Below are 13,679 nucleotides of genomic sequence, written 5' to 3'. Positions count from 1 at the left end.
CAAAAAGGATGTTATTCTAAAACCAGGGATGTACTGTATGGTGACCAACATAATATAATAAAAAATATTATTATTAAAAAAAAGGATGTTATCCAGTATTCAGTAAGGTAATCAGTGACCACAGTATATAATAGCTTTCTATAAGAGTCAATAATTGATAATAAAATACATTGGGGGGATAGTTTACATTCAAATAGCAAGAAAAAATATTAACCGCTTGAGTGTTAAAAACCAAAAGGAAAGGAAAGAAAGAAATGGGTAAATCCTGTGTGGAGAGGGGAAAGGAAGAGAAAAGTTAGGGGGCTAATAAAAGATTAAAATAAACGGAAGCATGCGGTGCGATCCTTTGTAGAAAGATCCAGTATTTTCTATTGTAAATGTCACTCCAAATTATTCAATAAGAGAGCTCGACAAGATAATTTTATATTTTATTTAGAAAAATAAATGAACAAAAATGGCAACAAAAAATTTTGAAAAAGTTGTTTGTACAGCAACAGGCAGAATTGTCGGTGGGAGGGACCACAGCCCCTTACCACGGAGCTGCTGAAGGGTCTGTTGGGGGCCGGGGGAGGGCTACTTTATGGAAGAACGGGCTCCTACTGAGAACTATTCTGGTTTGTTTCCTGAATTGCAAAAGTGTTTCTGAAAGTATTCTCAAATATGGCCTTGAGCTGAAGTTCAGGCGTGGTGAATTTCTGGTTGTCCTGAAAAAGCAAAGACAAAAGTGAGAACGGCCATAGCAACTGAGCTTAGGCTCTCCATGTTCCATATAATCCAGAGCTTCGTTTCGGACTATCCCAAGTGTTAAGTGAGAGTTAATACAGTTAGGAGTATCATGTGGCTTGTGATAGCTTGATCATTTCTCCTTATCTGGAAGACAAAGATGCAACATAGTGTTGGATTATAGTCTCATTCTTCACCAGAAATTTATTGTTAATTTTTAAAAAATACTAATTGCTTGATTTTCAAACACAGCACTTACGACTCGCAACACTACAACGGCACAGAAATGTTAAAGGCAAATTCGTGGCGTTCCCCTTTCTCCCTCAGCCCTTCAGATCAACCTTGTTTACTTTTGATAAAGCACTAAGAAATTCGAAGGTAAAGAAATCCAAGATTTTGAAATTCGAGAAATGTGATTTGGTAGCTTCCTTTAGAGAAGACAAACACGAGTTGCCTTTAAAATGCACCGGGAGCAGCGGAGCAATCTGGGAAGCCTGCCTCGTGTAGAGATGCCCTCCTAGCACTGTGGCCCTGTGGGTTCTGCCTGTAAGCAACCTCCCCTGCTCTGCATCCGGACCGCAGCACGGGGAACCAGTGGAGATAGGGAGATGTCCAGGGGTGAGGGGGAGGCCCCTGTCCGCACAATCCTGAAGTCCTGGAGGCCAGACAGCAGGTGCGCGGCAGGACCAGCAAACTGCGCATGCGCGTCCTCTATGCCTAGGCCTCCAGTCTCTCTCGGCGTCCGGCTGAGTAAGGATAGGAACTCGGGACAAATGCGGAGACTTCAGGCACATACACAGAGCTACCCAGGTCCAGAAAAAAAAAAAAAAAGCCTTTCCATTTCTTGTGGAAGGAAATAGGTCTGCAGTCCACTGCTCTCCGTGGACGAACACGGAGTATCTAGAAGTGAGTAAACTCTGAGCTCCTAAGGTAATGTCTGCAAGGAGACCTGGTTTGTTACTACTCCCCCACCTTAGACCACAGGGCTTTTAGAATACCTCCAGAATTCGCGCTTGTGTAGGCTTGCCACAAGATGAGGGAAAGTGCAACATTCAGCTGACACAGGAGGATGGACAGCAGGCTTAACGGATAGAACGAGGGATGCAGAGGGGACCGCTCACCTTGCAAAAAGCCCTGTGGTTCTGAAAGATGAGGTGCATGTCCTGCACGAACTCCCCCACCAGGAGGTACAGTTTCATATTCAGCTTTCTCTTGATTTTGTTTAACCACATGGGTTTCTTTGGGCCATGAGACTCGTCACTACTCTGTTGACAAAAGTGCCAAAGGGCAGGCTGTTAGCCCTGTTCCAGGTCTACCTGCTGTTACAGACCAAGTGCTTGTGTCCTCCCCAAATTCCTATGTTGCAATCCTAGCCCGCAGTGTGACGGTATTAGGAGGTCGGGCCTTTGGGAGATGATTAGATTGTGAGGACAAGCCTCATGAATGGGATTAGTGCCCTTATAAAAACGACCCCAGAGAGCTCTCTCCCTCTCTTTCCACCATGTGAAGGTACAAAAAGAAGTTGGCAGTCTGCAGGACTACACTGGCACCCCGATCTCAGGCTTCCAGCCTCCAGAGCTGGGAGAAATAAATATCTGCCCTTTGAGCTGCCCTGTCCATAGTACTTTGCGGTAACAGCTTCCGCGGCCGAGGACTGAGTAAGCGACCCAGACATTCGTCAACAAGATGACGATGATGACAAGTGCACCCACTGGACCCATATCACAAATTGGACAACGCCAGTTTGGGCTCTGTTTCCATTACTTACATAATGTGGTCTTAAGGCGGAAAAGAGGCTTTTCGAAAAGCAGTAGAGCTTCAAGAGGACAAATTCACATTTCTGCAAAAGATAGAGGAGATTTTAAGTGAAAAGCAGCTTGGAGAGAATGAAGCGTACATGTGCTCGGACAGAATGCACGGTTCCCAAACCTGTGGCCTAGGAAATAGACATGGGATGGGAATTGTCTTTGGAATACAAATTTTAGTGTTAGATCATGTGATCAAAGCACAGCAGGGGACTGCAGTTCGCCCTTGGGCACCCACCCTCCAGCCCCTGCAAGACTGTTCGCGTCTTCTCTCAAGTCAACAGAAAGGAGGAGACTTCCGGTTCACATTTCAACTCACCAACTGTTCATTAGGCACCATCCGCCTCCTTAGGACCTCAGATACCTGGTGACCTTGTTGGCTTTGTGGAAGAGCCTCTATCCTGCAGAAGATGCAGCTCCATGGGTTCCTGGGAAGTTGGGCATAAGGTCAGCAAAGGTAGGTTCTCTGTGACTCAGCTGCTGAAGGCCTCTGTTCAGGGATGACTGGTGGTTTCCACATTGTATCCAACTTCTCTCTGGGACACTGCTCTGCACTACAGCCCCCTTTGAGCACAGTTGCCAGATGCCCTCCCATGAACAGTGGTAGAGGACTGACAGTTTGTTGTGAGCTGACACGGTGGGTGATGGTCTTTCATTCATCTCAAAACTTAGAGTTCTCATCTGAGCCACTGTGAGCCCTGCCTGTTAAAATTGAGGATTGGAAATTGGTACCGTCAGCACTGGAGTCTTGGGCCTCAATGAGCCATCAGACCATAGTAAAAGGAAACCAGCTCTTTTTTCTCAATTTTGCTGAGGAAGCACAGAGCACAGAGTTACAGGCATCCTCTCCTCTGGCATGGCCATACCTGGGCCTAGAACTGGTGCTGCAAAATTTTTTTGGAAAGGAAATCTATGAACGGAGTAGTGTCAGACATCTGCCTAGATTCATTCTCCATTCTTCTCTGCCAGGCTCCCTGTGCTGAAGGCTCTCGATAATCAAATGGATACAGTGATCCTTCCTAGAGATGTCATTTGCCTCTCTCCTTGGCTACTCCAGTGCTTGCTCAAGGGGCCCGTTCCCGAGTACCCGTGGCGCGAGGATGGGGACTGCACATGGCCTCAGCAGTACAGCAGACGTGTTTTCTGCCTTTGCGAATTGCCCAACTGCAGAACTTTCTGCAGAATCCCTAAGACGACACTATTTCCTGAGAACTACCTGGGAGCAGGTGGATTATATTAGACTCTCCCATTACCAAGGGGCAATGCTCTGTCTTCATAGGGACAGACATAATCCTGATAGAAATGATCCATCCTCCCTGGCCACAGCAATTCTGCCTATACTATCACTTACAGAATGTCTTATCGATCTCCATGTTATCCCTCATACCATCATCTCCGACTAGAGACACATTTTAAGGAAAAGGAAATGTAGCATCATGGCCATCTGAAGGCTCATCACAGTCCCGAATTTGTCAACTTTTTGGTGTTCCCATAGCAGGTGGTATATGCTTTAAACCAGCACCTAATGTATGGTGTCAACACCCCATCAACGTGCCTGGGTCTGGGAACCAAGTGGGGGATGTGGGGGTGACACTTGAAGAGTTTTTGCTTCCCATTAATCTATTGCTGCTAGCACCATTAAACAACTCTGGAACATTCCTGGATCTTGATACTTTAAGACTCTGCTCCCTCTGCATCAAGACACATACAACCAGCGACAAACTCTGCAGGCCGAGGGCGCGTGGTGGGAGGAAGGAAGGAAGGGCAAGCCAGGGCTCACTAACCTCTCAGCATCTATAAGGCAGATGTGGCATGTCTCATGAAAGGACCTCGGACAAAAGTCACAGCAGAACAGCTTTCCAGGTCTACGGCACACCTCACATATATTTGAGTTTCCTGGCTAGAAGGGGAGATAATGCAGACATCGCTGGAATCAGTGAGACCCCAGAAGGTCGACACATTGGGACTCTAGAATGCACGGCCTTTGCTTGTACCCAGGTGACACTTGTAGATTTCTCTCCTCAAAATATTAAGGAATAACATTGAGTGAAGATTTCGGGAGAGGACATTCTGGTCTACAGCGGAGTTTGGGAGGAAGTGGCTATTAGAGCATTAAAGTTTTCTTTATGAGGACAGAGATTCGGACACAGCTGGCAACAACCACAAAAAAAGGACAAATTAAAGATAATCTGAGAAATTTATTATTTTGCTGGCAGAACTTGGCTCGGGAATATAATACTGTGTCTTATCTAGTTGTCTACATTGTATCATCTACATTGACTCACTGAAGAGTGATTTACCAAGATTTAATATAAGAGATTACACTTCTGACATATCACCTCTTCCTATGTTCTTGGCCATAAGTTCCCCATGATTTGGAGGGCCTGGAGAGGAGTTCCTGCACTATAGATCTGTGCCTGGAGGGCCCCTGGCCCTGTGACAGGACCTCTGGGTTGGAAAGATAGGGACACGGATGCCCAGGTGGATGCCAGGGAGGACAGAGATCTTTGGCTCTAGGCGCTTGGGAGAAGATGTCTCATGATGGAGCTCGGCATGTAAGGTGTGGAGGTGCCATCCTCAAACGGCCAGGGACTGTGGTAACAGTGACCATCACGACTGAAGGCCCAGGCCATACTCTCGTTTTCTGAGCACATGGAAGGCCTGGTGTTTTTGTAGATAAGGAAAGTGGAGGGGCCCACAAAATCGGTTGATGTTGGATTTCTTGCCAATCGCAATATGTGCGATCTTAAGCCAGATTTAATTTCCTTTAGTGAAGTTAAACATTTGTGATAGTGTTTGTATCTAAGTATCATGGAGTAGCAAACACATGTTAAAAGCAATAGAATTAATAGACTAAAATAAGACTTGGTCAAGGAATAAGCCCATTGATGGGTAAAAGAAATCACATTTTTCCCTGGTGTGTGTGTGTGTGTGTGTGTGCTGATCTATGTGGCAATATGTGAATCCCTAGATACTACGATTTCTATGGAAGAAGGTTGTGTGTCTGTGCTGCAGAAATGCCCAGAAGGATGAGCGCCTGGTTCCTCTCCTGGGACCACCCGAGCAGCAAGAGAGCTAATTGAGGAAGACCATGTGGTGGGGAAACATTTCGTCCAATGGGTGGCAGCTCGACACCTAGATGAAAATATCCTGTTTATACCATGGGTTGGAAGAAGGATTTCCATCCTCTTGTAACAATCTAGGTACGAAATAATGCACACATTCGGGGGCTGGCCAACCCAGCGATGGGTGGTTGGGACTCTTGGTGGTGTTGAGGAAGTGCGGAGGTGACAGGGAGTACCCTTCCACTTCTTCCTTCCAGAAACACTCTTTATGTTTTGTTCCATGATATTCTACTCTCTTGGATTTTTTTCTAACCCTCTGCTTTTTTTTTTTTTTCCAGATAGCCAATTCATCACTGGTTCTGCTGATCCCATTTTTCAAATATCCCATCTCCTTCTCAGTGCTTCTGGGAAGTCTGCAGCCACAAGGATGCTGATGTCCTACTTACAACACTGTCTTATTAGTCAGAGCACGGCAGCGTGCTTTTTAGGTTCTAAATCATAACAGTCAGAATATCATCCCTGCGCCCAATGAGCTGATGTGAATTGGGACATATCTCAATTTGTAAATACTTTTTATCGATAAATTCAATATAAGAAGAAGAGACACAAAAGTTACACATACGAGGAAATTCTAGGCTCTTGTATCTTGCCCATGTGCTCCCTTTATTGAAAGGTAAAACTTAAGGAATGGCCTGGAAGGGACATCCCTGGATACATCCCCACATGGGCCTGGTGTGGGCCATGTAAACATTTTTCTTTTTTGCCATAACAGATGACACTCATGGATGCTGACCATTGCTGGGTGGAGGTTTCTGGACCATCATTCTATAAAGTGCACTGTACACAGGCCCTGACAAAGAATGAATAAACATGCCAATCCCGTGTAGGACGGTCCATCGTCTAGGAAGCCCACAGACTCGACGTATATCTCTTTAATCTTTTTAGCAAGAAATTTGTCCTTTTGCTTGGCAGTGGTTCTCTACCTGTTGCAGTAGATCCTGGGGAGCTTTAAAAAATTCGGATGCCCAAGGCCCCATCCTCAGAGATTCAATTAATTGCACGTGATTTGGGTTGTTTGCTTCCCCGAGGTGGGGAGGACAGAGGCGGTATGTTTTAAACATTCCCCAGATGGTTTGAAGGTGCAGTCGTTAGTGGAGGCCTCCGGCTTCTAAGGTAGTGGTTTCTGGAAGAGCAGGAACAGCATCCACGAATCTTGTTGGAAGTGTACATTCTCAGGCTCCATCCCTCACTCACTGAGTCAGAAGCCCGGGAGATTCGGATGGACACTACAGACTGAACAGCACCATCCCACCAGGGCCCACAACTTTGGCTGTGCATCAAAACGGCCAGAGGAGGGGCGCCTGGGTGGCTCCGTTGTTAAGCGTCTGCCTTCGGCTCAGGGCGTGATCCTGGCGTTCTGGAATCGAGCCCCACATCAGGCTCCTCCGCTGGGAGCCTGCTTCTTCCTCTCCCGCTCCCCCTGCTTGTGTTCCCTCTCTCGCTGGCTCTCTCTCTCTCTGTCAAATAAATAACATCTTAAAAAAAAAAAAAAACCCAAAAAATGGCCAGAGGAGCTTTGGAAAATCTTGACCCCCGGGCAGCACCCCAGAACGCTACCATCAGAACCTCTGTGGGTGGCACCTCCAGCGGGTTGCCATGTGCCGCCAAGGCCGGGAGCCCAAGCTCTAGCAGGACTTCTCCCGGCAAAGCCTGGGAGCTGTGAGTAGAGTCATTATCAGCCTACGAAATCTGTCACAGAAAGGTTACGAAAAGGAGTGAGGACATTCTTGTTAGAGGAGTTGCCTTTTTATCTTCACAGAGGGCTTGGTTGCGAGCTGTGAGAAATAACCCTATGTCCGTTCCAGTTATCAGCAAAGTTGCGCAGACCCCAGCGATGAGAGCTATTCCGCTAGTCCCACCTCCAGCAGAGGAATCGAAGTCATGTGGCTGCATCTAGACCGTGCTGGGCGATGCGTCTGCTAGAGGACCAGAGGGCATGGCAATCCTTTTCTATCCCCTCTCCATAAGCATCCTGTATCAGTACAGCCGCACATCATTTTATAGTGAGAGCACCCCCTGGAGTTGTGCGAAAGGGTGATTTAGACTAAAACACCCGTATTGTTGCGATGAAATCAAAGTGTGATTTAGCTTGGGGGGGGGCCGTCTGTGACGTTGGCAGACTTCAGTGCAGGCAACCGTAGCACGCAGGGCTTGCGGCATCAGAAGGGTCTACACATAGTCAAGCGCTAGCCAAGCAGTTTGAGCACAAATGCCTGTGATCTGCTACGTGTTGATAGTTTCCGTCTTAGCCAGCTCAGCCCCTGACGGCTCCCGTGAGGTGGGCTCCAGGGGCTCCATCAAGGACCCTGCGGATATTTCTCTACGGCACCCTCTTGCCCTATGTACGTTTCTCTGCAGGACCGGTGACAGGGTCCACCCCGTCCACCCCCGGACTTGCCAGATTGGCCCAGCCTGCTCCTTCTGGCGGACGCTCCAAATCCCCGTAGTTCTGCCTCTATCTGGAAGCGGGTGTTTGTGATCTTCCTTTCCTTCCTTATTACCTTCTGTAAAATGCTGCTATTCTCTCAGATTTATTTGCTCCTTACCCATCATGTGCAGGCCAGCCTCGGCTATTCCCACTTTAAGTCCTGGCTCTAGAGACCCCACTGGTCTAGCGCTCTGCCTCCCAGACTCACTCTCGAGGGGAAGTAAGGAAACAGGAAGGTTTCCCTGAGCAAACGGAAAGGAAGCTTTCATGCAGAGACATCATCTCCCTGGTGTGGGTGATACGTCTGCTGTCCTCTGCTCGTCACACACAGTGACACGCTCCTACTGAGTGTGAGCACACGTCAGGGAAACGAAGCAACGACACAGGTCATGTGTGGAGGGACAAGGCTTGGATTATTCTGGGGTCACAAGTGGGGGAGTTAGTACTTACACAACGGTCATTAGGATCAAAAAAGTCATTGCTGCTAGGCTCCGGTATTGTCTGCTGAAAAGAGAGAAAGATTGAGTGACAATATTGAATATGATTTTCATTAACCACATATCTGAGCAGACTTGTTTATGTAAAGGATTCATACCACAGCCCTCCCTTTGCTTGATATCTGCATTTATGGGTCTGTATATCTAACTGGAGAATGAAAAAGCATGAAATTGTATGTCACTGACAGTTTGGCCCAATGCAAGCTCCATTCTCTGACTGTCCGACTCAAGGCAGGCCTTTGTGAGGCCACGCAGGGAGCCTGGTCCTGGATTCCACGGATGGAGTTGGAGCTGCAATGAGGGAATCAGGCCGAGGACTGGATACCCACGGCCCCCAGCGACCGCAGCCCCCAGAGTCCTGGACCATGCCAGTGTCCCAGAGAACCCACTGCCTTTTGCAGCTCACCCAGAGCCTAGCCCTGAAAATAAAATGGGTCTAAGGTCCCCAGTTCCGTCCCTCTTCTTCCTGAAGCTAAGCACCTCTCCACTTCCTCCTGAATCCCAAAATCATGCATTGACCTTGGATATCTATGGAATGACTTGGCCTCCTTCAGTCTGGAGCAATGGCTGACTCAGCTTCTACCTCCAGCCCAAGAAAGTGAGGCCACAGTTAAGCCACTCAGTGTGATCCAAAGCACAGCGACCTGGGAGGCAGCCACGTCACCGCCTGCCTCTCAGAGCGGCCTAGAACCCCCCACCCCTCCCCTATAGTTATTGTCCCACGTTAGACAGTGAAGTTGAAACAGCCCCTTGGGTCCATTGCTTTGGCCTCCTGTGCACTGCCACTGGCCACGCATATGCTTAGTGCTTAGTGTTTGCTCCACAGGTGTTTGTTGAATGGATATGGAAGTGCGCAGACAAATGAACACAGCTGTCACTCAGGAGATGAGGATTCTTAGCAGCCAATAAATGATTGTCTTACTATCTTGGAACACTTCAGCTGTCACCATCGGGTTTAGCAGGAATCTTATGAGCTGGGAAACTGCCAATAGCACCACCTGTCATTTGATGGTGTAGGACAGAAGCCTAGAGGCGAGGGAAGGAAAGGACCCTCTGGAGAGATGCTCTGAGAATGGAGGTGGTCACATCTTAAGCGTTGTAAGCCCAGAGGGACCTGAGAGATGGCATCTGTGATGAAGGGATGGGAGATGGCCAATTCAGTTGATTAACCCAGACTGAGTTACCCTTGACTTCCTAGCACTGGGTAGAGATGTTTGCTCTTAAGGAACAGAGCAAATTACGTATCTTTCTCCAGAAAACCCAGGGGATACAGGCCCTCGTGACTGAGCTGCTAGCATAAAGTCAGTGGGGCAGGTAGCCCCAGAAATCAGCTTTGGGAACACTATGACTTTTTGTTGCAGCAGAGATGGACCAAGGTCACCTCTATTGGAAGTTAAGAAAATGGAAGCTCTTCCTTCTCCTTTGTGCACCACACAGGTTCTTTCTCATACCGGCTCTTGGAGAGGCCAGGGAAGACACCAGCTATCCCATCTCCTTTCTTGGAATCCATGCACCATGGAAACCACTGGTCCATGAACTTCACATGTGACTTTGAAGGAAAGAGAATTCATCTCCATAGATGGAACTGCGGTTTGCAAAGCCCCTCTGCTGAGGCCTGATGCTTTCATGCAGACACCCAACTTCAAAGCCATGTCCCTGGAGTGGCCTCTCCACCAAGCAGAAGATCTTCCGGGTCGGCAATGTCTCACCCCTGTCACATCATCCTTCCAATCTCTCTATTCTCTAAGGTGGTATCTCCATAAAGGAAAGGAACGTTCCCTTAAAGAAGGAGTCCGTGTGAACGTGTGTGTGCATGTGAAGGAGAGGAAAGATACAAAAGAAAGGGAGAGAATGTGATTTGGCTTGTTTGCTTTGCCAGGTGACACATGGCTATTATCCATCCTAAGGGAGTGAGACATAGACTGAAAGTCATGTGATAATTACCCTTCTTCTTCTTCTTCTTCTGGGCGGGTCTGGTAGACTCTTATTCTGAAAGAGAAATGAGAGTAGTGCTATGATGGCTCCCTGTTTCTACTCTGTGAGCTTGGTATTTCCAGCTGCCCTCCAGATACGTCCTCCCGTCAAAGCAAATTCAAGGTGTCTTCATGGAAAATAATGTCCCTCTCCAAATCTGTAACACACTCCTCTCTCTTACCCAGACTCAGATTTAAGTTAAGCTTTAAAAACTGCATCCTCTCTTGCTTTCCTCATAGCCTTGCCAGGTTTTCCTTCACAATATCTTCTATACCCACTGCTTTCTTTCCACCCCCCAGAACCCTCTAGCTTGTGTCTCTATACCTCGCCTGCCACGCCGCTCCACTGGCACACACCTGCGGAGTGATGGGCAGGGGGCAGGCCCCATCAGTGGCCCTGGGCACACAAATGTGTCTAGGACTTTGGGGAGACAAGTAGGATGAGTAAGGATGATGAAATGTAAACTGTGCTCTCCTAGAGTATTTTGGGATCCAGAGATGGGTGAGTATGGTAGGCTGAATAATGGCCCCCCAAGATGGTCAGATCCCAAACCCCAGACCTCTGAATATGTTAACTTAAGTGGTAAAAAGGACTTTGCAGTTGTAATTAAATTAAGGATCTTGCAATGGGGAGATCATTCTGATTATCTGTGTGGGGCCAACGTAATGACCAGCATCCTTTTGCCAGGGAGGCAGGAGGGTCAGAGTGAGGAGTAGGAGATGTAATGACAGAACACAACATTGGAGTGATGCGAGGAACGGCCTCAAGCCAAGGAACGCAGGCAGCTTCCAGAAGCTGAAAAAGGCAAGGAACAAATTCTCCCTGGAAGGCTCCAGAAAGAACCAGCCCTGCCGACACCTTGACTTGAACCCAGTGAAACTGATTTCAGACTTCTAGCCTCCAGAACTGTTTAGATAATGGATTTGTATGGTTTTAAGCCAAGTTGTAGAGACTGGTTAGAGCAGCCACAGGAAACAAGTGTAGGGAGAGTGTGCTGTCTGAGCTGGGCCTTGCAGGCTGGGAGGACTGGATCAGGCACAGAGGCTGTGGAGGTCATGTGAAGCCTTCATGGCTGCCAGCACTCCACCCTCCAACCCATCTTGCATTCACTGATCAGATTAATACTTCTAAAGCAGTGTTTCACCTGTGTGAGTCAGTCCCTAACTCAAAACCCTCCCATGATCCCTCCGTGATTAAAGGAAGGGTCCAGACTCCTTCCTCTAGCCTCCAAAGTCTAAGACCCCCACCACCCATTTAAATTACTTCCCTGTGACCACATTACACAGTGGCGATTATTCATGGACCCATCAGGGCCACAATTTACTGTCCTACGTTCAAAAGGATAAGAGCTCATGCATTTAGAGGATTAAGCTCTAATATAAAGCAGCCCAGATGCTTCTGAGTGCAATGTTAGTAAGTGACACATGTATTGTGACCTGGGCAAGGGCATCAGGACAGTTTTCTGGACACTGGGATATTCTGCTAATGCTTGGAGCTGGTGAATTTAAGCCGTTTGTCATTGGGATACCTTAATCAGATCTTTTAGGGGGAATCCGCCACATCTCACGCTCATCTTCCAGTTCTTGGATCGTGAGCGGTTTCCTTCAACTTCGAATTCCCTGAGGGTGAGCCACTTTCCATTCATAGCCTCTATACACTTCTCTGAGGTTCCTGTGAGACCAAAACAAAGAGTTGCCAGGGAGCACCCCCCTCCCCTCCCCCAGAATGTGGCCTCCAGCATGGACCTGGGCCACCTGTCCTGGGCTCAGAATCTACAGCAAGAGAACCCATGAGCAGCCCAGAAGGCAAGGGCAGGAGGGCACTTCCTGTCCTGTGCACACAGGTCTTTGATCTCTGTGCAATGAGGACAATAATCAGCACCAACATTTATTTTTAAAAAGTATTTCACTATATTCAAAAGAGAAAAAGTTGAATGCTCTGAAGATGAATGAGCAGGATTCTTTTCCTCCCCTTCTCTGAGAGCCAGGCTGAGTTTCAGAGGGGGCAGACGAGGCCACACAGGTGGCCACGTGGCAGCGTCATCACAGCCACATCTGCCTCCTCTTGTACAACGTTGGTCATCCAGCTAATGGCAATCAATTATTTCTCATATTTTGGGGGCACCTGAATGGCTCAGTCAGTTGAGCATCTGACTCTTGATTTTGGCTCAGGTCAGGATCTCAGGGTCGTGAGATAGAGCCCCACATTGGATCCGCACTGGGCATGGAGTCTGCTTGGGATTCTCTCTCCCTCTCCCTCTGCCCCTTCCCCCTCTTTCAAAAAAATTATTTCTCATATTTTGGACTCATAGCTACTTAATGGTAAAAGTGATTTTGGAAATGTCATCAAGTGGGAAAAGTTAAATTACACATCTGCAATATGGTCACAGGGCAAACATTGATACTTTTTGGTGCCTAAAGAACTGTGTTATACGCAACTGATGAATCATGGAACTTTACATCAAAAACCAGGGATGTACTGCATGGTGACTAACATAACATAATAAAAAAATATTATTATCAAAAAAATAAAAAAAATAAAGAACTGTATTTGGGGAAGGGGGTATCGATTATGACAGATGGACATTTGTACTGTCCTTTAACAATTATGATTTGCAAAGTATTTCATATCTGTCATCTCATTATTCCCCCTCATAATAACGTGTCAAGGTTAAGTTTTATTATTATTCCCATTTTGTACGGGAGGAAGTTCAGGATGAGAGAGACTAGGCATGTGGCCCAGATGGAACAGACACTCGTGGTATCAGTGGAACTTGACTCCAGGTCCTCTGATTCTAAATCCTGTGCTCCTCATCGTTAGCACAAGGCTGTACAGATGTTAAGGGGAATGGGGCTGTGAAAGTTGTCACCAGATTTCCCAAATGTGTACATATTCCACTCTGATATTGAAGTACTTGGTCTCGCATTGGGTGCTGGACAGGCATCCTGTGAACATTTTCTATGGGGAAAGGAGAGATGTCCTATTATGTTTATTAATTTTTAAGTGTGGAAGTGCCGTCTTTCCTCTAGCCTATCTGGGATGCTGTGCAGAAAAGAGCTAATGGGTCAGATGGGAGGCTGCTATCTTTAGAAAGGTCTGCTTGCAAGGTTGGCTCTTGGCTGGCATT

The 13,679-nt window shown here is 47.4% G+C and overlaps 1 protein-coding gene across 14 annotated transcripts in view; it reads right to left on the bottom strand.

The window, feature by feature from the left end:
- Window positions 1-396: 396 nt before the first annotated feature.
- The window catches only part of SP100 (SP100 nuclear antigen), an 89,134-nt gene continuing 75,851 nt past the window's right edge, over window positions 397-13,679 (bottom strand). For 8 of the 14 annotated variants that reach the window (XM_044380891.3, XM_026491735.4, XM_048214092.2 and 5 more), the window contains 8 exons: window positions 12,081-12,223; window positions 10,523-10,567; window positions 8,532-8,585; window positions 4,313-4,428; window positions 2,848-2,956; window positions 2,492-2,563; window positions 1,845-1,988; window positions 397-704 (listed from right to left, as the gene is read on the bottom strand). In XM_044380891.3, coding sequence (XP_044236826.2) covers window positions 597-704; window positions 1,845-1,988; window positions 2,492-2,563; window positions 2,848-2,956; window positions 4,313-4,428; window positions 8,532-8,585; window positions 10,523-10,567; window positions 12,081-12,223 — 791 coding nt within the window. In that variant the 3' untranslated portion in view covers window positions 397-596. The other 6 variants (XM_044380883.3, XM_048214089.2, XM_048214091.2 and 3 more) reach the window with 4 other exon arrangements.

The sequence above is a fragment of the Ursus arctos genome, unplaced genomic scaffold (genome assembly GCF_023065955.2).
Source record: "Ursus arctos isolate Adak ecotype North America unplaced genomic scaffold, UrsArc2.0 scaffold_1, whole genome shotgun sequence".
NCBI lineage: Eukaryota > Metazoa > Chordata > Mammalia > Carnivora > Ursidae > Ursus > Ursus arctos.
This window is presented reverse-complemented; position numbering and strand designations above follow the sequence as displayed.